Source organism: Mustela nigripes, chromosome 9 (genome assembly GCF_022355385.1).
Source record: "Mustela nigripes isolate SB6536 chromosome 9, MUSNIG.SB6536, whole genome shotgun sequence".
NCBI classification, from domain to species: Eukaryota; Metazoa; Chordata; class Mammalia; order Carnivora; family Mustelidae; genus Mustela; species Mustela nigripes.
The window spans coordinates 20,844,610-20,870,446 of record NC_081565.1 but is presented as its reverse complement, the minus strand read 5'-3'; the positions used below and the strand labels follow the sequence as shown (position 1 = coordinate 20,870,446).

The 25,837-nt window shown below is 36.3% G+C and overlaps 1 protein-coding gene across 10 annotated transcripts in view; it reads right to left on the bottom strand.

The window, feature by feature from the left end:
* The window catches only part of PTBP3 (polypyrimidine tract binding protein 3), a 121,972-nt gene that overhangs the window by 59,419 nt on the left and 36,716 nt on the right, over nt 1–25,837 (bottom strand). For 3 of the 10 annotated variants that reach the window (XR_009406252.1, XM_059411050.1, XM_059411052.1), the window contains 2 exons: nt 22,991–23,072; nt 2,186–2,355 (listed from right to left, as the gene is read on the bottom strand). Coding sequence is in view for 8 of the 10 variants with exons in the window: in XM_059411050.1 (XP_059267033.1) it covers nt 2,186–2,355; nt 22,991–23,072 (252 nt within the window). In the remaining 2 variants the exon portion in view is untranslated. Of the gene's footprint in view, nt 1–2,185; nt 2,356–6,191; nt 6,210–15,654; nt 15,812–22,990; nt 23,074–25,837 lie in introns of those variants that run through there. The other 7 variants (XM_059411051.1, XM_059411054.1, XM_059411055.1 and 4 more) reach the window with 6 other exon arrangements.

Sequence of the window (25,837 nt, the reverse complement as noted above, 5' to 3'; positions counted from 1 at the left end):
TTTATAAAAATGTGTATTTATTAAGAACAAAATGTACTTAACACAGATAATGGCAAATATCTATAAAACAAACTACTTATTTGTTTATAGATATATTACTTGCTAAATGTTTCTATTTGGCAAATATTCCAGTAAAGGAATATTAACTTGACAAATATTAAATGTGATGCTTAACCGTATCAATCAAATGTCACAAGTGAACCAATTAAATGTTTTAACTAACAATATTCTATGAAGTAGTAATGTTAGCCATGTGATAGCAGATCAAATATCATTAATCAATCCAAAATAAATAAAACTCCACCATCTTCAAGGAATAAATGTTCACACTGCAATTTAAAACCACTATCCAACTGTATCAGTAATATACTTACTAGTTTGTCTAAGAGGTTAAAAATGATCAAGGTAATCAAAATAGCTAAATAATACTTCCTATCTGGTTTTTAATCATCTTTTCAACAAAGAATTTAAAATTGTTTGCTAATAATATTCACTCTACAGGGGAACAGTATCTTTCTGAAAACTCCTTCATAAATGCAAAGAACTAAACTCAATGTCTAACAGTCACACAAAAGAAAAGCTAAACATCTTTGGAATACATGATTCTTGTGATAGAAAATTTTTCCTGAAAGTATATACAAACTAAAAATTCATACACAAAAATAAATTCTTCCACATGGAGCCCAGTAAAGGAATTATTTAGGTTTTCCCAAAGTATGCAGAGAAATCCATTTTCATAATAAGGAGTAGAGAAAAAATCAAAAGTCACTAGCCACAGAAAGGCTGGTATGGATATCCCCCAGGCTGCCCTCAACACTTTACCTCACAGTACCAAAGGATAGACTATACCTAGTCCTAACGGCTAGGTAGTTCCTAGTAGTTCTAACGGCTCACATGACACTCTCTCGCTAAAGTATATTACTAACAAAATATTTTCAAAACAGGATTTATGATCCAAAGACAAACACTTAACATAACAGTCAGTTAGCACTACAGATAAATAAAAAACCCCTAACCAGTAGTAGAGAAAAAGACAAAGTGTGATCGTGCATGCTGCTCCTCGTAACAGTTTGAAAGAATGTACAGAATACACTCCATGAAACTTGATAATGTACATGATACACAACCATGATACATCTCACAGCCATCAGACTTGGCCACACTGGCTCTTCTACTATGCAAACCATATTATTCTCAACAGTGGCAAATGAGTTAAAATAGATCCACGTGCATGTACGATCTCCAAAAGATGTAAGAGAGAAGTGTAAACACAACAGAAGTTGAATACTAAGACATGTTATTTAACCTCTCCAGATTTAAATAATTTCATCTGAACTAAATGAGAATGTTTATTTCGTTTACTAAAGGGCCAGAATCAGACATCTTCCAATCTCTTTCATAACCAACACATATCAATCTATTTATAAATCTGTTTATGTTTCTTGAACTTATTTATGAAAACTCTAAGAAATAGGGATTTATCACAATGTATTACACAATGTCTGGGGCCTAAATTTGTTGTCTTCTTACAGCAATGCTCAGCATAAAAGATTTTCAGGACAACCAAAAACTGGAAAAGAACTAAAGAATTCATCCTAGTGGGGTCTAAGCTGGAACAACAAAGTAGACAATTGTTCAAATTAACATAAAAAGTGTTGTATTTTTGTCCTGGTCACCACAAAAGCAAGTTTCTTTATTCATCTTAAGAAAAACCTATTAACTTCTTGAAATGAAAAAATTCTAACAGCCTCTTCTGAATTATTAAAGAAGATATATACTAATTCTACAGTTAAAATATACTACACATTTCTATAAAGATTTTAGAAAAATTAAATGTTCTTTAATTGCCAAATAAGGTATAATTTATATCCTCTCTCTCTGTTGTCTTGGTCTTCTGATAATCAAAGGGTTTTTTCATAAACCATTCTGTAATTAAGAATATAAAAGGTTTTTTGTTAAGGAAGAAAAGGCCAAGTCACTGATTAAAAAATAATTCTATGTTCTGTGTTAATATTTTTGTTTGTTGCTTCCTGTCACACATAAAAAAATTCTATCTAAAGAACTAAAAAACTATCTAAAGAAAATGAAATCCAGAAAACATAGAAAAGTTCAAGAAAATAAAAGTCATCTTTAGCACTAACACCCAGAGATAATCACTGTGGTTCAGTCTTTAAATATTACATACCTGGCTTTTTCCTTTCAACATCAAAAGATTAGTAACTTTGCCAAATGGTAGACCTAATGATATGACCTCTGCTTCGGTGACATCACTTGGAATTTTGCGAAGATGGAGAACACGGGAAGGCGAACAGGGAGGTCTATCTCCTTTAAATTTCTTGTTGTCATTCCCATTAGCTAAAAAAATATAAGATTTTTTTGAAATTACTGAAACTAATTTAAGTTGACATACTACATTAACCCTATTGTCATGTTTCATCCTTCCAACAGTTTTAGTTTTTGAAATTCAGGACACTATGGATCTGATCAGAGAAGAGGACAATGGAAAACAAACCATCCACCTTCAATGAATGAATGGGTGTTTTTGGTTTTTCACTGCAAGTATGAAATTAGTTAAAAATTCAATTCTCATTTTTAACTTCAAGGAAAAGCATTAAATAAATTACATATTTATACCTCTAAATAGACAACTATTAGTTGTGAGTAGAGAACAATTTTATAATGTCTCTAATGTATTTTTAAAGATATTTTTCTAATTTGTTCTAGTGCTAAATAAATAAGAATAACTTTTAAGAAAGATTGTAAAAGAAATTTTATATTTACCACATCCTGAGGGGATTTGGATTTGAACTGTATCATTATGAAAATTAAGTTTACTTCTTAGGCATTATTATTTTTTACTGATCTTTTTATGAAGTATTTTTTAGAAGCTGAATTGTTGTTTCCTAACATAATCTTATTCCTTATTATGTAACAGTAGATCTTAACATAAGCATCATCTTGTTAGAAATGCAAATTTTCAGCCCTACCGCAGACCTACTGAATCAGAACCTAGGGCTAGGACCCAGTAACCTATGTTTTAACAAGCCCTCCACATGATTTTGGTGCAATCTGAAGTTTGAGAACCACTGCTATACAATAAACAAATCCACTAGCCGAGTTTACAGCTAAATTTTATTTAAATCCTTTTAAAATTGACAATAACTAGGACTGACAAGCCTATAATGAATACTCAAATTTATGTACATAAGATTCAGAAATGTTTTTCCCCCAAAATAGCACCATGGATGACTGAATAAATGCAAATTATCTGAAAGCCCTAAGTTTCATTATAGTGTTCTTAAAAAAATTAACATATAATGTATTATTTGTTTCCGGGGTACAGGTCTGTGATTCATCAGTCTTACACAATTCACAGCACTCACCCTAGCACATACCCTCCCCAACGTCCATCACACAGCCACCCCATTCCTCTCACCCCCCTACAGTGGGGTTTTTTTTTAATGCTAAGTAGTACCATACTTAACACTATTAGGAGGAAAATACAATCTTCCCAAATGCCTAAAACTGTCATTTTTCCAAACATTAATGGAACTCTGCAAACAAAGAACATGAAGACCACATAAAAACTATATGGCGATATTCTGTAACCGTATCTGTGGCACAGAACTCACTTGCTTACAAGTGGGTAGGTTGACTTAATAACCCAAACAAGCACTCACTCCCAAATTTTCTGTTCATGAATGCAGGCAGCATCCTACCCAGACCCCAAAGACTACCAGTTCCTATAGGTCCTTATTGGCTGTGCCTGTATATAGCAAATGCCTAGCAAGACCGCAAATAACAGGCAGTCAAATATTTTTTTTTTCCAAAATTTTATTTATTTATTTGACAGAGTCGGAGAGGCAGGCAGAGAGAGAGAGAGGGAAGCAGGCTCCCTGCTGAGCAGAGAGCCCGATGTGGGACTCGATCCCAGGACCCTGAGATCATGACCCGAGCCAAAGGCAGCAGCTTAACCCACTGAGCCACCCAGGTGCCCCCAGGCAGTCAAATATTTCTTGCAAATTAACCTGGGAGGGAAGAAATTCTTTTCCCACCTCATAAGTACCCAGAAATACTGATTTTCCCTTTCAAAATGACTGATTACATTTTTCATGTCCACTCTCGAAGTCACTAAGTTCACCTATGATCCTTCCCCTTCCACTCTGCCTTCCTCTACTCACTCTCCCTCTAGCCCCACTCAGCTCCAACTTACCAACCAAACTAAAATAATGTATCACATCATTACCTTGCCTTAAACACCCTGATGGGCTTCCAACCAACTAAAATGTCCCTTTGTTTCTAGTTTTCACACCGTTTTCACTTATACTGCCTCATTTGAGTTGACAAAAATATACATGAAATAAATCTTACTAATTTTAACAGATGAAAAGACAGAGGTTCAGAAAATAAGTGATTTTTGTACACAGCTAGCAAGTGTAAAAAGTGTCATTCAAACGAAAGTTTAATTATTTTTTTAGCACAAAAATCTCAAAATGTCTTACCATTCCTAGAAAAAAACAAGCAACTTGACACTAACATAAATTTTCAAAGTATGTGCAGACTTAAGTGGATTATAATGATAATAATGTCACTAAATTAGAACGCTGTAATTCATGCTCTAAATAGGCGTGAAAGCTGGGCACAGGGTGTGCCCTTTTGCACTCTCCTGGTAGGCCTAGATGGTGAGACAATAGTACCACAATCTTGTGCTTTCTTAACCAGCACAAGGTGTTAAGACTGGAAAAACACCCTAAAATCAAGAGGATTTTATCAGTTTACCCAGAATATTCCAAAACAAATCAAAGAACATTTATAAGGTTGTTTCTTTAACAGAGGTTTTAACCATTACCTGTGTGAATAAAAACAACTATATATGCTATTTGAGCTCGTGTTAGACTATGAAATAAAGAACTATGGTAACAATTTTTTATCAAGAAATATGCAATTAGGGGTGCCTAGGTGGCTCAGTGGGTTAAGCGTCTGCCTTCGGCTCAGGTCATGATCCCAAGGTCCTGGGATTGAACCCTGAATGGGGCTCCTTGCTCAATGGGGTGTCTGTTTCTCTATCCCCTCCCACCCTCGCTTGTCCTCTCTCTCTCTCTCTCTCAAATAAATAAAATCTTAAAAAAAAAAATTATAGAAACCCACCATTTTAGGTTAATTGTTCTGAATTATAAAAGTGCCTGAGCTATGTTAAGAGCGTGGGCTATTAAATCAGACAACCTGTTCTAACCAAGTTACCTGACATAACTGAGCCTCAAAATCTTTTCCAATAAAATGAGTATAATAGGGGTGCCTGGGTGGCTCAGTTGGTTGAGCAGCTGCCTTCGGCTCAGGTCATGATCCCAGCGTCCTGGGATTGAGTCCCACATCAGGCTCTTTGCTCGGAAGGGAGCCTGCTTCTCCCTCTGCCTCTGCCTGCCATTCTGTCTGCCTGTGCTCGCTCGCTCTCCCTCTCTCTCTCTCTGGTAAATAAATAAAATCTTTAAAAAAAAAAAAATGAGTATAATAGGGGTACCTGGGTGGTTCAGTTGTTAAACATCAGGTCATGATCCCAGGGTCCTGGGATTGAGCCCCGCATCAGGCTCCCTGCTCTGTGAGAAGCCTTCCTCTCCCTCTCCCACTACCCCTGCTTGTGTTCCTTTCCTCACTGTGTCTCTCTCTGTCCAATAAATAAAGAAAATCTTTTTTTAAAAAATGGGTATAATAACAGGTATTTTGAAAATTAAATTAGGTAACATATTTAAATACTAGACGTAGGTACAGCTGGGTGGCTCAGTCAGTTAAGAGTCTACCTTCAGCTCAGGTCATGATGCCAGGGTCCTGGGATCAAGCCCCCCATCAGGCTACCTGCTCAGCAGGGAGTCTCCTTTTTCCCTCTCCCCCTGCCTCCTCACCCCCTGCTCTTGTTCACACTCTTGATTGAACTCTGGCTCTAAAATAAATAAAAAATTTCTAAATACTAGGTATAATGCCTAGCATATAATAACCAATAATATGTCTCGATTTTCTTAGGAAGGACTGTTACCTGAAAGTGATGTTCCTTCCACGTCTTTGGTATTAAAATGATGACTGTAGTTGACAGTGACTTTTTTCTCTTGATGTGCTTACTTAGCAAAATTTAAGACATTGCTCAAAATTAACTAAAAATTTTATTATTCTATAAATCTAAAAATCTAAGAATTACTCACCTAGATGACCCCAGAAAAGGTTATAGCCACTGAAAAATGGAAAATATATAACTAATCACATAGGCATAACTTACTAAAAGTCAACAGGAAACAAGGAAATTATAATGCATTAAATACATAACGTTGAAGAACTACTCTCTGTACAAAATACATTAGAGACTTTCCAAAATTTTTATTATGAAAATCAGCATTCGAAATACTTAGCTTGTAAAAACCTTGCATCTTATTGAACAATATATTGAAAACTACTGAATGCCTACTACATATTAGTCAGGTTCCAAAAAAATAAGTAGAAGAGACTTGTAAAAATTCATATATTCCCATCTCGAAACTGAAGAAATCCACCAGGAAAACTATCCTACAAATATGGATCTTTTTAAAAATGCGACTTTATTAGGTTATACTTTAGAGATAATAAAATCCACCTACATTTTAAATGCAATTTGTCGAATACTGCAAAAATCAAGATATAGAACCTTTCCACCATCTCCGAAAGTTCCCCGGTGCTCCTTTGTAGTCAATCCTCCCTCAAAAACCCCCACCTCTCAAACTAAACATATACCATATACTTCCACCATACTTCTTGATTACGATAGCTTTAGAGCAATTCTTCTTAAAAAAAATTTTTTTTTTTCTAAGTAATCTTTATACCCAAAGTGGAGCTGGAACTCATAACCTTGAGATCAAAAGTCCCACTCTCTTCCAACCAAGCCAGCCAGAAGCCCCTTAATGGCCATTCTTGAAATCAGGTACTTATCTGGGAAAGAATTCAAGTAACAGTTTTGAGTCATCCAAAACATATATATCATGATTTCTCTCTGCATTTATTGAAGCCCCTTTAATTTCCCTTAACAACATTCTGTGGTTTTCAGTATAACAATCTTGCATATATTGCTTAATGTATATCCTACAACGTTAGTAATTTTTTAGAACTTTCTACATATACAGCTTTGTTCCTTACTTTCCAACATGTATGCCTTTTACTTCTTTTCTTTTTTAAAAATATTTTATTTATTTATTGGTCAGAGAGAGAGCACAAGCAGAGGGAGCAGAAGGCAGACAGAGAAGCAGACTCCCCTCTGAACAAGGAGCTGGATGTGGCACTCGATCCCAGGACCCTGGGATTATGACCTGAGCCAAAGGCAGACGCTCAACTGACTGAGCCACCCAGACGTCCCTGCCTTTTATTTCTTACTCTAGCTTTACTGGCTAGGACTTCGTGTACAAAGTTGAATAGAAATAATGAGACTGAACATACTTGCATCATTATGGATTTCAGAAGATATGATTCTCTTAACAACACTAAGTATGATGTAGTTTCATACCTTTATCAGGGTAAACAGGTTCCCTTCTATTCCTAGTGGCTGAGGGTCTTGTTTATCACAAATAAAAACTGAATCTCTCAAATAACACCTCAGGATATGTTAAGATGATCATAAAGTTTTTCTCTTTATTCCGTTAACAGAGTATGTTGCACTAATTTCAAAAGTTAAACCACTTTGTATTTTTGGAATAATTCTCACTCATTCATGATATATGATCTCTTCTCTACAGACATATAACTGAATTTAATTTAATGCCTTCTAAATATTATCTTTGGGTCCATTTTCATGAGGGATATTAATCTATAGTTTTCTTTTCCCTCCTGTATCAAGGGTAATACTAACTCCATAAAATATATTAGAAAGTATTCTTCTGAGTTTGTATAGCATTGGTATTATTACTTCCTAAAACAAAGCCATTAGGTCTTTAACTTTTTAATTCTCAATTTTTAAATAGGTATAGAGTTATTTGGGTTTTCTAGTCACTTTGTATCAGTTGTGGTACTTTGTATTTTTCAAAGAATTTGTCCACTTCTAAACTGAATGAATGCCTGTTCATCTTAATGGCTTAAAATTATTCATAATCTTTTCTTTATCTCTGTTTTAGCCTGTGTAGGATACTGTAACAAAATACAACAGACAGGGTGGTTTAACAATAGAAATTTAGTTTCTCACAGTTCTGGAGATTAGAAGCCCAAAATTAAGGTGCCAGCATGTCACTTTCTAATGAGGACTCTTTTCCTGGCTTTAGACAAGGTACCTTTTTCCGTGTCCTCACAGGGCAGAGCCAAGAGCAAGCTCTCTGGTATCTCTTTGTAAGGACACTAATCCCATCATGGGGGCTCCAACTCTTAAGGCCCCATCTCCACATACCATTACAGTGAGGACTGGGCCTTACACACAAGAATTTGAGAGGTATACATTCATTCATTCAGTCCATAACATTACCCTTTTAATGTATAGGCGCATTCTTGATGTTAGTAATTTCTCGCCTTTTTTGGTCTACCCAGAAGTTTATCAATTTTATTGACCTATAAAAAAAACCGACCATTGGTTTCATTATTTTTTTTCTACTGCTTGTTTTCTATGTCCTTAATCTATGCTGCTCATATTTAATATTTTCTTTCTTCTATTTATTTGGGACTCTTCTTTGCTATGGTTAGAAGCATAGATGATTCATTTTATACTTTTTTTTCTTTTCTAATATAAACATTTAAAGCTATATGTTTCCTTCTAAGAACAGTTCTAGCTGTACCCTTCAAAGTTTAGTAAATTGTATTTTGATTTTAATTCAATTCAAACTATTTTCTAATTTCCTTTGTGACATATTTGATCCAGGGGTTAAGTATTACTCTTTTTTTAAGAAGTGATTAAGAAAATTTCCCCCATAAATTGAGGATTATACCCTTTTTTTAAAAAGAATTTTATTTATTTGACAGAGAGGGAGAAAGCACAAGCAGAGGGAGTGGGAGAGAGAGAAGCAGGCTTCCCACTGAGCAGGGAGCCCAATGCGGGACTCAATCCCAGGACCCTGGGATCATGACCTGAACCAAAGGCAGATGCTTAACCTATCTGAGCTACCCAGGCACCCCGAGGATTATACTTTTTTGATTTCTAATATAATTTTAATGAAGTAAGAGAACTAATTCTACATAATTTTAATGAATTCACTTTTATTGAGACTTGTTTTAGGATCCACATATAGCCTATCTTGGTGACATCTCATGTGAACTTAAAAAAATGTGTATTTTGATAATGTTAAAGAAAACGTTCCATTATCAATTAAAACAACCTAGTTGTTAGTGTTCAAAACCTCTATATTAGGGAATCTACAAACTTTTCTTAAAGGTGTACATAAGTAGTTTATGCTTTGTAAGCCATTTATAATCTCTGTTGCATCTATTTAACTCTACAGTGGTAGCATAAAAGCACCCATAGGTATGTAAATAAAGGAGAGTGCAGGGGTTCAAATAAAGTTTTATGTATAAACACTGAAATTTCAATTTCATATAAGCTTCATGTATCTCAGAATATTGTTCTTTATTTTTCTCACAAGTTAAAAATGTAAAAATCAGTCTTAGGTCACAGGAAATATAAAAATAGACAAATAAGACAGATTTGGCCCACGTCAGAGTCTGTCAACCCCTTGTTCTGTATCCTGATTTTCTATCAACTATGCTACCAATTACTGAGAGAAGTTTTGAAATCTCCAGCTATAACTGTGAATTTCTCTATTTCTTTTCTATTTAGTTCTATTAGCTTTCATTTTACATATTTTGAAGCTCTGTTATCATGTATATATAACATATAAATTATATATAACATATATTACATATTAATTATAAATAAAATTATGTATTATAAATAAAATCATAATATATAATTATATCATAAATAAGATGGCATGTGTTATAATTATATATTAATATATATTAAAATTACATATATTTTTCTTTATACACTTACCAAGAAATACAAATAAATATAATAAAACACAAAATGATAAATAATGAATAAAATGAAATACCAAAAAAAATGGTCTAAAGAAAGCCAGGAAACAAAGGAAGAAAAAGCAAAGAATAAATGGTACAAATAGAAAACAATGGCAAGATGGTAGACTTACAACCAACCATGTGAAATAATTTTATTAAGTGGAAATGGCAAAAGATTCCAAAATAAAAGGCAGTTTATCAGTCTGATAAAAGCAAGACTCAATTATATGTTGTGTCGAAAAAATCCATTTTTTAAAAAACTTTTATATTTTGGGACGCTCAGTTGGTTAAACCTCTCTGCCTTTGGCTTAGGTCATGATCCCAGGGTACTGGGACTGAGGCCCACATCAGGGTCCTTGCTCAGCAGGTCCTTGCTTCTCCCACTTGTACTCTCTCTTTCTCTAACAAATTAATAAATAAAATATTTTTTAAAATAAAAAATAAAAATAAGAAAATATTTTAAGTAATCTTTACACCCAATGTGGGGCTTGAACTCACAACCCCAAAACAAAGACTCAAACATGCTCTATTGACTGAACCAGCCAAGTGCCCCAGAAGAAATTTATTTTAAACATAAAATTTCAGTTTCAAAATAAAAGGGATGGAAAAAGATAAATATGTAGACAGTAATCAGAATAAAGTTGAGTAGCTATACTAATACCTGACAAAGCAGACTCCACAAAAAGGAATATTACCAGGGATGAAAAGACTTTTCATAATACAGGAATCAATTTATCAAGAAAAGATAATATGTTATGCATAAATGAAACATACAAACATAAAATACAGTTGATCTCTGCTTTTTAACTGGAATCTTTACACTCTTTGTTTACTTTTGTTTAAGTAATTGCTCTGGGGATAAATCATCAGTATGTATCTTTAACTCCCACAGTCTACCTTCAAATGATAACATCTAGGTACAATGTAAGAACTTTTCTAAGTATATATTCATTTCCCTCATCAAAACTTTTCTGTTACTGTCATATATTTTACTTTTCACATATGCCATAGCTCCCCAAATATATTACTATTATCTTGCTTTAGTCAATTTTTTTCTTTTTACATCATGTTTTATACACTTAATGTATTTTTTTTTTTTTAAGATTTTATCTATTCAGTTGCTGGTGGGGAGAGAGAAGAAGAGAGAGCACAAGCTGGGGGAGAGGGAGAGGGAGAAGCAGACTCCTCACTGAGCAGAGAGCCCGATGCTGGACCCTGGGGGTCATGAGCGGAGCCGAAGGCAGACACCTAACCAACTGAGCCACTCAGGTGCCCCAACACTTCATGTATCCTGTAGTCCTTACCATAGAGAGCACTCTATACATTTGTCCCTTTCTTTCTTTTTACTGCAGTAAAATCATATAGCAAAATTCACTATCCTAACCATTTCAAATGGAGAATTCAGTGGTATTAAGCACATTCATAATATGCAACTATCATCACGCTCCATTTCAGTAACTTTTTATCACGTAAAACTGAAATCTTATTCTCATTAAACAGTAACTCCCTATTTCCCTCTTCTTCCAGTCCCTGGCAATCACTATTCTACTCCCCATCCCTATGACTTTGATTACTCTCACTTCCTCTTGTGCATACTCTACAGCTATTTCCTTTGTAGTTACCATGGGGACTACTATACTTAATATCCTTAAATTGTAACACTCTAATCTGAATTTATGCCAGTGTATCTTCAGTAATATGCAAAAACTCTGTTCCTTTACACTCTATCCCCACCCTTTCCTGTTGCTGATGTCACAGTATTATAACTTTATATCCCTGTACCCCAAAACACGAACTAAAAATTCTTTTAAATGCATTAGTCTCCCAAAATACATGCGAAAAAATGTAGTGCTACAAACAAGTCACACACTAGCTTTTAGATTAATAACTTTTAAAAATGCCATTCTCTTGTGAAAGACCTGTACTTTGAAAACTATAAAATGCTGATTCAAGAAATGAAGGGAACATAAAGATATGGAAAGACACTCCATGCTCACAGACTGGATGGAAGACCAAATACTGTTAAAATGTCTATACTACCCAAAGCAATCTACACATGTAATTCAATCCCTACCAAAACACCAACAGCAGTTTTCACAGAACTAGAAAAAATAATCCTAAAATTTGGTATGGAATCACCAAACACCCCAAACAGCTAAAGCAATCTTGAAGAAGAAACGTGAAGCTGGAAACATCACAAATTCCAGACTTAAAGTTATATTACAAAGCTGTAGTAATGAAAACACTGTGGTACTGACACAAAAACAAACACACAAATCAGTGGAACAGAAGAGAAAACCTAAAAATAAATCCATGACCATATGGACAATTAATCTTTGACAAAGCAGAAAAGAATTCCAATGGGAAAAAAACAGTCTCTTTAACAAGTAGTGTTGGGAGAACTGGTCAGCAACATGCAAAAGGATGAAACTGGACCACTTTCTTTCACCATACCAAAAGTAAAATAAAAATGGATTAAAGACCTATATGTGAGGCCTGAAACCATGAAAATCCTCAAAGAGAGCACAGACAGTAACTTCTTTGATTATCACCTGTAGCAACTTGTTTCTAGATATATCTACCAAGGCATGGAAAGCAAAAGAAAAAATAAACCATTGGTACTACAGCAAAATTAAGCTTCTGCACAGCAAAGTAAACAATCAACAAAACTAACAGACAACCTACAGAGAAGATTATCTGCAAATGACACATCCAATAAAGGGTTAGTATCCAAAATACATAAAGAACTTAGAAAACTCCAACACCCCAAAAAATGAATAATGCAATTAAAAAATGAGTACAAGACATGAACAGGCATTTCTTCCAAGGAAGACATGCAGATGGCCAACAGACAAATGAAAAGATACTCATCATCACTTACCATCAGAGAAATGCAAATCAAAACTACAATGAGATATCACCTTACGCCTGTCAGAATGGCTAAAATCAGTAACACAAGAAATAATGGGTGTTGGTGAGGATGTGCAGAAAAAGGAACCCTTGTGCACTGCTGGTGGGATATCATATAGTATTTGTCATTCTCTATTTTGCTTAACATAATACTCTTTAGCTCCATCCATGTCATTGCAAATGGCAAGATTTTGTTCTTTTTTATGGCTGAATATTCCATTCTATGTATGTGTGTGTGTATGTTTATACAGACATACACACCATATCTTTTTTAAGACTTTATTTAAGAGAGGGAGAGGGAGAGTGCATGAGCAGGTAGAGGGGGCAGAGTGAGAATGGGGAGGGGCAGAGAGAGAGAGGGAGAGGGAGAAGCAGATTTTCATTGAGCAGGGAGCCCCACACGGAGCTCAATCCCAGGAATCTGGGATTATGACCTGAGCCAAAGGCAGATGCTTCACTAACCAAGCCACCCAGGTGCCCCTTAGGATTTTATTTTTACTGGAGCTTGAACTCACAACCCCAAGATCAGATTCCATTGATCGAGACAGCCAGGCATCCCTCCTTTTTTTTTTTTTTTTTTTTTTTTTAATCTGTAACTGGACCTTAGTATGTCACACACAAATGATTTTTTAAAAATCTAATTTATTGGGGCACCTGGGTGGCTCAGTGAGTTAAGTCTCTGTATTTGGCTCAGGTCATGGTCTTAGGGTTCTGGGATCAAGCCCCACATCGGGCTCTCTGCTCAGCAGGGAGCCTGCTTCTCCCCTTTAAAAAAAAAAAAATCTAATTTATTTAAACTAGAACACAAAGACATTTTTGAAGGACAGTTTTGCCAAAAACAGGACTCTCAGTTGACAGTTTAATTCTTTTAGCACTTTAAATATATTGGACCACTGCTTTCTGATCCCCAAAGTTCCTGATGAGAAACATGCTCACATTCTTATTGAGGATCACTTACATGTGATAAGTTGATTCTTCCTTTTGGCTTTCAAGATTTATGGAAAAAAAAAAAAAAAAAAGATTTATGGAAAGTTTGATTATAATGTGTCTCATGTGAGTCTTCTTGAGTTCATCTTACCAGAGTTCAGCTTCTTGGATGTTTATACTCAAACTTTTCATCGAATTTGGGGCTGTGTGTGGTAGAATACCTGTCTGGCACAGTCAATGGAGCATGCAACTCTTGAGCTCCGGGTTGTAAGTTCAAGCCCCATGTTGGTTACAGAGATTACTTAAAAATGCAATCTTTATTGGGGTGCCTGGACGATTCAGTCAGTTAAGCATTCAACTCTTCGTTCTGACTCAAGCATAAGTCATGGGATTGGGCCGTGTGTCAGGCTCTGCACTGAGTGGGGAGTATGCTTGAAGGTTCTATCCCTCCACCCCTCCACCCACTGAGCATGCACTCTCCCTCTCTCTCTAAAATAAATAAATCTTAAGGGGCGCCTGGATGGCTCAGTCGTTAAGTGTCTGCCTTCAGCACAGGTCATGATCCCAGAGTCCTGGGATTGAGGCCTGCATCGGGCTTCCTGCAGAGCAGGAAGCCTGCATCTCCCTCTTCCACTCCTGCTGCTTGTGCCCCCCTCTCTCGCTGTGTCTCTGTCAAATAAATAGATAAAATCTTCAAAAAAAACACTTTAAAGTAAAATCTTTAGGGGCACCTGGGTGGCTCAGTGGATTAAAGCCTCTGCCTTGGGCTCAGGTCATGATCTCAGGGTCCTGGGATCAAGCCCCACATCGGGCTCTCTGCTCGGCGGGGAGCCTGCTTCCTCCTCTCTCTCTGCCTGCCTCTCTGCCTACTTATAATCTCTGTCTGTCAAATAAATAAATAAAATCTTTAAAAAATAATAAAATAAAAAGAGTTGCTAACTTTTAAAGTAAAATCTTTATTAAAAAATAATTGGGGGCTGTGGTAACTTTAGAAATCAGATTCTTCCCCTTCCTTGGGGTCTTCTAGTTTTTGTTATGGTTTTTCTTCTTTTGACAGTTGTAAGCTATTTCTGTACCGAGAACCGGCCTTAGGTTTATATAAATTTAAAGTCTTATCTGGTTTCTTTTGAGCCTTTTTCCCTGGCATGTATTATCACTTTCTAATTTTCCCTATAGAAGCAGTTGTTTTTTTAATGTCTTAGTCTCTAATACCTCATTCCCAAAACGGGTGAAAGGGAAATATGAAAGGAACAAGTGCCAGTTCTCTGAATTAACTAGAAGTCACTGGAGGAAGGGGGAGTTTGCTACAACAGAAGGAGATGCAAAGACAATGGCTGCCTGCCTCTGTCTGCCAACTATGTGCTCAGAAGAAGCAATTAACAATCAGAACATAGATCCCTGAGAGTTAAGAGGACAATATCCTTTCTACCTATGCTGGCTCCCTCAAGCTATTTGTAAGCTGCTCTTGGAACATGTAGGTAGCTCCCTGCCATGTGATTTAAGAGCAGAGGATGGGAGGTGCCTGAGTAGCTCAGCCGGTTAAATGTCTATCTTCAGCTCAGGTCAGGACAGCCCCCATCAGGCTTCCTGTTCAGCAGGGAGCCTACTTCTGCTTCTCCCTCTTTCCCCCACCCCACTCTTCGCTCCCCCCTCCCCACTCCATGCCATCCCCCTCCCCCATTCATGTTTTCTCCTACCTCTCTCTCAAATAAATAAGTAAAATCTTTAAAAAAAAAAAAAAAAAAAAAGGCAGACAATGGGTAGCTGCTACAGTGCTAAACCTGAAATTGATCAAAATTAAACACAATTTACCTTCTAAGTCTTCCTCTGGAACAACTTGCAAGCTTTCAATAGACTCCAGAGTTCCAAATTACAGAAAGAGTCTGGTAGTGCAATTGTTGTCTAGGCAGGGGAGTCAGATTCCTGGTGCTTCTTACTCCACTTATTCCCAGAATCCTCTTTCAATTATCTTAAATTAACAAAATAAACAACAAAAAAAAAAAAAAAAAAAAGGAGGGAGACGTCATATCCACTCTGTGGATATTTACCATTTTGTACAAACTCAAATTTCCACCTGTATCATTTTCAAGTCTGAAGAATTTCCTTTAACAGACATCTAACAGACATGTAACAGACATCTGTTACTGAAAAATGCTCTCAGCTCTTGTCTGCCTCAAAGAAAGTTTGATTTTAACTTCATTTTTGAAACTTTAGAGGGACATAGATGATTGTACTTATTTCCAGACTTTAAAGATGTTACTCCATTGTCTTCTGGCTTACAGTTCAGACAAAAAATTCTGTATCATTCTTACCTTGGTTCTACTGAATAAAATGGGACGTTTTCCCCTCTGGGTACTTTTAAGATTTGTTTTGCATTCCTGGTTTTCAAGAATTTTATTATGATGAGCCTTGGTGTAGTTTTCACTATATTTATCAGCTTGGGGTCCATTGAACTTCTTAGTTATGTGGATTTATAATTTCTACCATATTTGGAATTATTTTCAATCACTATTTCTTCAGGTTTATGTTTCCCTGCCTCCACCTTCCTTTCTGGGACCTGATTCACACATATGTTTGGACCACCTGATTTTTTTCCTATAGTTTACTGAACACTGTTCATTTCTTCCTCAATCTTTTTTGGTCTGTGTGCTTTAGTTTCTACTGCTGTCTTTTTTGTTGTTGTTTTAAGTCATCTCTTCACCCAACTTGGGGCTGCAACTAACAACCAAGAGATCAAGAGTTATGTGCTCTACGACCTAAGCCAGCCAGGCACCCTTCTACTGCTGTCTTTGAACTGACTGCTCACTTATTCTGCAGAACATATGTGCTACTAATGCCACACCATGTGTTTTTTAGACATATTCTTATCTTTAGAAGTCTCATTTTTCTCCTTATTATGCTAACAGTTTCCTTTAAATCCTTAAATATGCTTTTAATAACCATTCCAAACTCCAAATCTGCTAATTTCATTATCTCTGTCCTTTCATGGGTCTCTTTCTTTTTTAAGGTTTTATTTATTTATTTGGGAGGGGAAGAGAGAAAGAGTGCAAGCACGCACATGCATGCACAAGAGCAGAAGGAAACACAGAGAGGAGGGAGAGGAACAGAGAAAGATCCCAAGACAACTCCACTCTGAGTGTGGAGCCCAATATGAGGTTCACTCTCCTGATCCTGTAAGACCATGACCTGGACCGAAACCAAGAGCTGGACACTCAGCTGACTGAGCCACCCACGTGCCCCATCTAGTTTTCTCTCTGTTGATTGATTTTCCTCCTGGTTATAGGTCACAGTTTTGTGGTTCTCTCCATGTTTGGCAATTTTTGATTGAATAGTCAACAATGTGAGCACTAGAATTTGTTTTATTCCTTTAATGTGCCAGAGTTTTTTCTGGGAAAAAAGGTAGTTTCAGATTAGGCAATTGTTTTGGAACTTGTTTTGAAGCTTTGTTAGAGTGGGTTTAGCCTTTATGCTAGAACTGGTGTACCATTACTGGTAAGGCATGTGTAGCTTACTATTTGGCAACAGATTCAAAGGGAGACGTCTGGAGCACTTTACTCACAGAGCTCCCTCCTGTCCCACGCATTGCTTCCATAGCTCCCAGATGCCTCAGCCTTCCCAAGCATGGATCTCTGCCTCTTCAACTGAGCAATTCTGCCATGTTTGCCGGGGCTCCCCCCAACCTTAAATAGAGCCCAGAAAAAATGCCAAGGTGATCACAGGGCTCACCTCATTTGTTTACTTTTATCTGAAATCACAATCCTGCATATAATAATAATATATTTCAAATAATGGCTGCTTAAAAGAAAAAAAAAATCACTGCTCATGTAAAAAGTCCAACTGTAGAAATTTCCAAATCCAGAATGGTAACATATAAAGTTACCAGTGACTTGGGCTCTACTTGTCTTTCTGTTAGGGTGCAGCCCTCATCTGCATCATGTAAGATGGAAGATGAAACTCCTGCAGGATGTAGGATAAAAGAGGAAAAAGTGCATCCATGTGGAAATGTTCCAGAAATATCTATCTCCTGTTAACTTCTACTTGTATCTCATTAGCCAGGACTTAATCACATGACCACACCTAGCTATAAGGAAGACTGAAACAAGGCTGTTTAATTTGAGAAGCAACACACCCAGATAAAAATTAGCATTGTCACTAAAGAAAACCAAAACGTATTTGGGTACACAATAGTCTCTGTCATAATTCCTAACATTAAATTTAAAAAGAGAAGTATACAACTCATGAAGAAATGTGTAAAACTTTTTCATAAGTATCAAAGGACATAAAATAAGACCTATAAACATGAGATCACAGGTCAGGTTCCCAGAAGGAAAGGCACAACAACTGTGCTTATCATCAATTCCATTTGATGTCTTGCAGTAAAACCACAATTGTGTAATTCTGAATTAATTTAACTTGGGAAGTTTCTTCTCCATGTGTAAAGTAACAGGTGTTAACAATGTTAACCCCAGGGGCACCTGGGTGGCCCAGTGGGTTGGGGACCTCTGCCTTCGGCTCAGGTCATGATCCCAGGTCACAATCTTTAAAATAAACAAATAAATAAATAATGTTAACCCCATCAATAGAACGTTGCCAAAAGCTAAATTATATCAGTTTTATCATCATCTGCTGACAATGAAAAATCAGTTATTACCTAAAAATGACTGAATGTTGAATCATTTCAGTGGAATCAAAATAAAGCTTTTGGGAAATCACTCTATCAAAAGTGAAATACCGGGACGCCTGGGTGGCTCAGTTGGTTAAGCAGCTGCCTTCAGCTCAGGTCATGATCCCAGCGTCCTGGGATCGAGTCCCACATCGGGCTCCTTGCTCCGCAGGGAGCCTGCTTCTCCCTCTGACTCTGCCTTCCACTCTGTCTGCCTGTGCTCGCTCTCACTCTCTCTCTCTTACAAATAAATAAATAAAATCTTTAAAAAAAAAAAAAAAAAGTGAAATACCTAATACTAATGGAAATTTAGTTTTTATTTATTTATTTATTTATTTTTAAAGATTTTATTTATTTGACAGAGAGAGATCACAAGTAGGCAGAGAGGTAGGCAGAGAGAGGAAGGGAAGCAGGCTCCCCGCTGAACAGAGAGGCCGATGCAGGGCTTGATCCCCAGACCCTGGGATCATAACCTGAGAGGAAGGCAGAGGCTTTAACCCACTGAGCCACCCAGGTGCCCTGAAAATTGAGTTTTAAAAGTTCTATATTAAAAGGGCACCAGGGTGGCTCAGTATGTTAAGCATCTGACTTGATTTCAGCTCAGGTCATGATGTCACAGTGTTGTGAGATTGCAGTGTTACGAGATTGCATGTCCAGCATGGAGCCTGCTTAGGATTGTTTCTCTCCCTTGCGTCTGTCCCTCCTTCCTCCCTCTCAAAAGCAAAGGAAAAAAAAAGTTCTACATTAAAGGTCAACTTTTTTTGAGGTAATAATACAAACATAAGTTTTTGTGCAACAGTCCTACAGGGCAGACGTGTACTTGCAATTAGTTTAGTACATACTTAACTCCTTTACCAAACAAGCAATATTCTACTAATAGATAGTAGAGTCATCAAATTTTAGAAATTATTTTTAAATCCACATTTAGATTAAATGAACCACAAAAATTCTGTGATAAGATTACACTGAATACCAAAAAGGTCCTTCGGCACAACTGTACACCAGGCTCTTTGACCTACCCATTATCAATGTAATTTTTCAAATTTCTGTATCTTTAAAAAACTACCTCACACAGGCATTAAAAACTCATTTGTAAATGAGCCCTAAAACCTTTCTCTCCAAATTTGTTCAAAATCAACTAGGAATCTTTATTATAGTCAAGGAATGGAGCACCCAAATCTTGAAATTTTAGTTCTTTTAGAAATTTGCAAATATTAGACCAACTATCACAAAAATATTTTTGCTGTATAAATGACCTCAAAAGAAAAAAAGTGAAATTTCCCCAAGTCATGTCAACAGCCAAGGCCCTCAGTGAAAGCAAACTAAAATCAGAAACTTCCCATCAAGAAAGAAAGAAAGAAAGAAAGGAGGAAAGACAGACTCATCTTTCAAAAGTATTTAAAAAGGAAGCCCATCTCTGTTCAGATTCTGATGGGGAAATGTGAATGTTTAGATTCTGAATTTTCTCTTCTTCTCTGGTCTAAGAATCTCCAAGGCAATAAATCAACATACACCTTAGACCATGTTAGGGGCTGGTGATACCTTAGAAAGTTTAGCAGAGCAAACACAAAACACCTTAGAGATCCTCAAAAAAGAAAAAGCAATTCAGCTAAAAATTATGACTCACACAAGGAAAAAAAATACGTTATAAGCAAATATTTAACAGAAGGACTAAACAGCACATCACACAAAGCTGAACACAGAATAAGTGAATCAGAAAAACATTTTAAGGAAATCATCCAAAATATAGGACCTTAAGGGGAAAGACATGACAATGAATGTAAGAGGTTAAAACAAATACAGGACTGAATGAAATGGTCCTATACGTTTCTAACTGGAGTTCCAGGAGAAGGCAGTTCTGGGAAGAGCTGGGTCACTCCTAAGAAAGATGAATGAAAGTAAGTCTCTAGCAATGGTCCTCAACACTAGCTGAACCTCAAGATTACCATCTAAGAAGTTTTAACAATAAACAAACTGCTCATCCCTCTACCCCAGGATTTTAGAATTGGTGTGGTCAAGGTATCTATATTTTCCTCAGAGCTTCCCAAGCTATTTTAGTGATCATCCAGGGTTGAGACTCTGTGATCCATATCTACAAATAGCTAGTTAAGCCACTGAACAAAAATAAGGAGGAAAATGTTTTAAAATGAGTATAGAGAAGTAATTTTACCTACAAAGTAATAACCAACACTGACAACAGACTTCTCAACAACAGACACCAAAAGAATAATAGAACAATACATTCATTGTGTTAAGAGAAAAAACTGGCAACCTAAAATTCAAAATAGCTAACTAACATTGAATAGTGCTAATGAAATAAACATTTTTAGTGAAACTCTGAGAGGTTACCATTTATAGAGCTTTGCAGAAATAGCTACTAAAGAGGATATACTTCAGGAAGAGAAACACTGAACACAAAATGGGATATAAGACATTCAAAACATAAACCCAAAACAGAACAAATTGCTGCTGCCAGCTAAACTCCCATTTCATATGTCTTTCTTTTCCTAAGTAATCAATAAACAAACATGAAATCTTTCTGGTTATCCATCCTGGTAGTTCATATACGTGACCAAAGTGACCTATTTTTAAAATAAAAATATAATTGGCCCCACCTTAGATTTACTGTACTCTAGGAGTAACGGCTTTTATTTATTTATTTTTTTTTTTAAAAGTACGCTCCATGCCCAGTATGGAGCACAACATGAGACCTGAACACATGACCCTGAGATCAAAGCATGTGAGCTGAGATCGGGAGTCAAGAGGCTTAACCAACTGAGCCACCCAAGCCCCCTAAGTCTCTAGCAATTTTTTTTTTTACAACAATTATTTTTTAAGCATTTTTATAAACATACCTGACCAAGAGGATAATTAGGTTTAGAAACTTCAGATTCTAGTATTTCCTCATACAACAGTATCCAAATATGGTTCCTCAAGGCAACATCACTATTACCCAGAAACTTGTGCAAATACAAATTCTGAGGACCCACCTCAGATCTACTTTATTAGAAATTCTGGATATGGACTCAACAGCTATGCTTTAACAGGCCCTCCAGGTGATTCTGATGCCAGCTCAAGTTTGAGAAAACACTTTAGTTTCATGCTCAGATTACTCTGTTCACACTTCTACGAGAACAAGTCCTCTGCTGCTGTCCTGTCCACAAAACCTTTCCATTTAGTACTGTAGAACAGTGTACCATGGTTAACTAATTCCCATATATTCTTAATCTCTTCCATGAATTTTCATTGCATCTTTTGCCTTAATAGAACTTAGTCTACTTCTCTTATACAATCCTCACAAAAAAGCCATTCATTCTCCTAAACACCATATTGCTCAGGGTCTGGAAAGTGAGGTCCACTCATTTTCTATTCCCTGTAACCCCAAAAACATTTGGATAAAAATCTGGCCTTCAGGGGCACCTGGGTAGCTCAGTTCATTGGGCATCTGCCTTCGGCTCAGGTCATGATCCCACAGTCCTGGGACTGAGCCCTGCACTGGGCTCCCCACTCAGTGGGGAACCTGTTTCTCCCTCTCCCCTGCTTATATAGTCTTTTGTACTCTTTCTCTAATAAATAAATAAAATTTTTATATATAAATAAATATCTGGCCTTTTCTGAAACTCTCCACTCTTCATGCCTTTTCAACTGTGGATGATGCTAATTTCCAAGTTTCTCTCCTGATGGTGAGACCAGAAGAATACAGTGACTACCCAACACTTCCATTTGGATGTTGCAAAGGAACCTCAAATTCAACATATAAAAATCTGAACCTGTTATGCTGTCCAACTTCTTCCTATATATTCTACATAAATGGCACCACCATTCATCTACCCAATTATCCAAGTCCAAACCTGGAAATAAATCATTGATGGAATCCCTTATTCAAACATTCAATTAGTCACCAGCTATTATCAATTTCACCTTCTGTAAATGCTTTTGTTCTATCACAACTGCTAGTGGTACAGTACAAATTACCATCCCTAACTGGGATATTCTGTACAGTAAGAGCCTCTTAACTATACTCCACCAGTTCATTTTACAGTCCCCAAATTTCAAGAACATTTATTTTTAAACCACATGGTAACCTACGGAATGTAAGTTATGTTCCAATTTTTAAAAAATCATGTGATCTTATAGTTTTAATACTTCTAATATGCTAAACCATCATTCAACACAGGCTTTTAAATCCAGCTTTTATCAGTTGTTCTGGGTCACCAACTGATTGACAGTTTTATCACAACTAAAAAACAAAAATAAGATCAATCAAAAAAGTAATTATTAAATTAGATCCAAATTCTTAAAACTTAAGATCTACAATTGGTAATTTCACTTATGTGAGCTTGACTGCAATAAATTAGTTTTTTTTTATAAATAATGGACTTCAAGATATGTTTGTAATATGAGCAAAGAAACACAGTAAAAAAAAATTTTTTTTGAAACTCACAGAAAGAAAACATTTTAGATTTTGAAAAAGTGAAAACTCACCATACACACCTATAGGAGTAGAATTGTTCATGGTAAAAGGTCCGTTAATGACACCAGAAGAGAGAAGCTCATCAGATCCCCGCTGAAAAGCAAGACCAATAAATACTATGTTAATAAAATGAGCCCTGGATAATGGTCCACGTTTACTACTAAAACTATCAAAAGTTAATAATATTACTTTGTCTGAAGGTCAAGGCATTTAAGGCGAAGTCCTCAAGAATCACAAAATCTAAATAAAGGTTGGAAGTAAATTTTACAGAAGAAAAATTACTGCATAGCCACATGGTTGTTATTGAAAGAAAGAAAGAAAGAAAGAAAGAAAGAAAGAAAGAAAGAAAGAAATATTGCTATCACATAATGGGGGACATAATCCTGCAACCCTGTTATGAACAGATGTTATATCTGAAGTACCAGAAATCACATTTAGGGGTTGCACCCTGAAATTGGGTTTTGTTTTTTTAAGATTTTATTTATTTGTCAGAAAGAGAGAGCACGAGTGGGGGCCGAGGAGAAAGAGAAGCAGGCTCCCCATGAGCAGGGACCCCGATGTGGGACCCAATTCCAGGACCCTGGGATTATGAACCAAGCCAAAGGCAGACACTTACCAACTGAGCCACACTCGTGTCCCCAGCATATTTATTTCTAAGTACTCATATGGAAATCATTAGTGTAGTACCTGCTAAGCATCCCAACTTCTTGATACCTATGTATTTTTTTAAAGTTGAACACAAAGACACAACTTATTTCTACATTGACCAAATCCTTTATAATCAGTGATTTTTTTATTCATTAATGTTCACAATGATCTTTAATGTGTATGATATTTTTAAACAACTTGTGTTTAAATAATTTCCTTTTTCCTATATGTAAGAGTTTTGACCAATTGTGGGATACTGGGTGGCTTAGGTCCTGGGATGGAGTCCTGTATCAGACTCCCTGCTCAGCTGGAAGCCTGCTTCTCCCTCTCACACTCCCCCTGCTTGTGTTCCCTTTCTCGTTGTCTCTCTGTGTCAAATAAATAAATAACATCTTTAAAAAAAAAAAAAAAGGAATTAAAATCAAACAATTTCCAAATGTCACTGATTAACTTGGTCAATTCTTTTTTTGAAGATTTTATTTATTTACTTGAAAGACTTTATTTATTTACTTGAGACAGACTGAGAGAGGGAGAGAGCATGAGAGGGGAGAGGATCAGAGGGAGAAGCAGACTCCCTGCTGAGCAGGGAGCCCCATTCGGGACTCGATCCCAGGCCTCCAGGATCATGACCTGAGCAGAAGGCAGTCATTCAACCAACTGAGCCACCCAGGTGCCCTTACTTGGTCAATTCTTAAGATCAAATATTTTGGTCTACAGGATGATAAAACTTAATTCTCAAATTATTCCACAAATATTAGAATAGTTATAATTCTCCAAAAGATGTTTAATGTTTAGGTGTTAAGTATCACTATAGGACAAAACTTCAGCCTTTGCTAAAGAAAGGCAAACCACCAATGTATTTGTGTAATAGAAATACAAGTATTTAAACAATCCTGTATTGGGCGCCTGGGTGGCTCAGTGGGTTAGGCCGCTGCCTTCGGCTCAGGTCGTGATCTCAGGGTCCTGGGATGGAGTCCCACATCGGGCTCTCTGCTCAGCAGGGAGCCTGCTTCCTTCTCTCTCTCTCTCTCTGCCTGCCTCTCAGTGTACTTGTAATTTCTGTCAAATAAATAAAATCTTGAAAAAAAAAATAAAATAAACAATCCTGTATTAAATATCCAGATATTATTCCCTTTGGTTCTTCACTAGAAATTTATACAGACAAGGTGGGACAAGAGGAAGAAATTAAGTAAGCACACAAGATGAAATTAAAATGAAAATCTCAACTTCTGGAAGGACCAAGATTAAGGCCTCATTTAAGGAACATCTGTTATATTCCTGATAATACCTTAACTTTGTGGTTCACTGGCTACTTGCAGCTATGGAGAAAGATGAATTTCTGCAGGTTTAAAAACAGTAAAAATTTAAACATACCCAGCATGTTTTTATCTCTGAGAATTTGGTAAAAGAGGTGTTACTAACAGATATATTTCCTACATATACATGAGTTTAGTATTAATATGTTTCTATATGTAAACTGAGTTTATTTGAAACTACTAAAACCATTTTAGCTTTTTCCTAGACTTATAGAAGTATGTTAAAATGTCAACTAATTCTAGGAGGACTGCACACTTAAATGTAAAAGGCATAACAATAAAGACTCTAGAAGGTAACAGAAGAGTATCTTCATAATTTTGGAGTAAGGAAAATTTTCTTAAATAAGACACAGAAGTACAACTATGAAGGAAAAATACAAATGAGACACTGAAATTAATAATTTTATTTACAATATATATAATATAAGATCTTAATGTTGCACCTGAAACTAATACTACATGTCAATTTTTTTTAAAAGAATTTTATTTAGGAAAAGACATGAGGAATCTAAAAGGCAAGTTATAGAGAAGAAGAAAGTATCTGCAATTACATATAATCCCAACAAGTTTTACTGATTTTTTTTTTTTAGGATTTATTTGAGAGAGACAGTGCAAATAAGAGCGGAGAAGGAGCAGAGGGGGATGGAGAGGGAGGAGAAAGACTCTCAAGTAGCTATCCGCATCCCCACCCCACTCCTTGAGCAAGGATCCATCTCAGGACCCTGAGGTCATGACCTGAACGGAAACCCAGAGTCAGATGCTTAACTGACTGAGCCACCAGGTTTTATAACCAGAGGCGGAAAAAAAACCTCATTAGCAAAAAAAGTCAAGGTAAAAGAAAACCACAATAGTTCAACAGGTACCCAACAAAGTGGCAGACTTTTTATTTCAGAA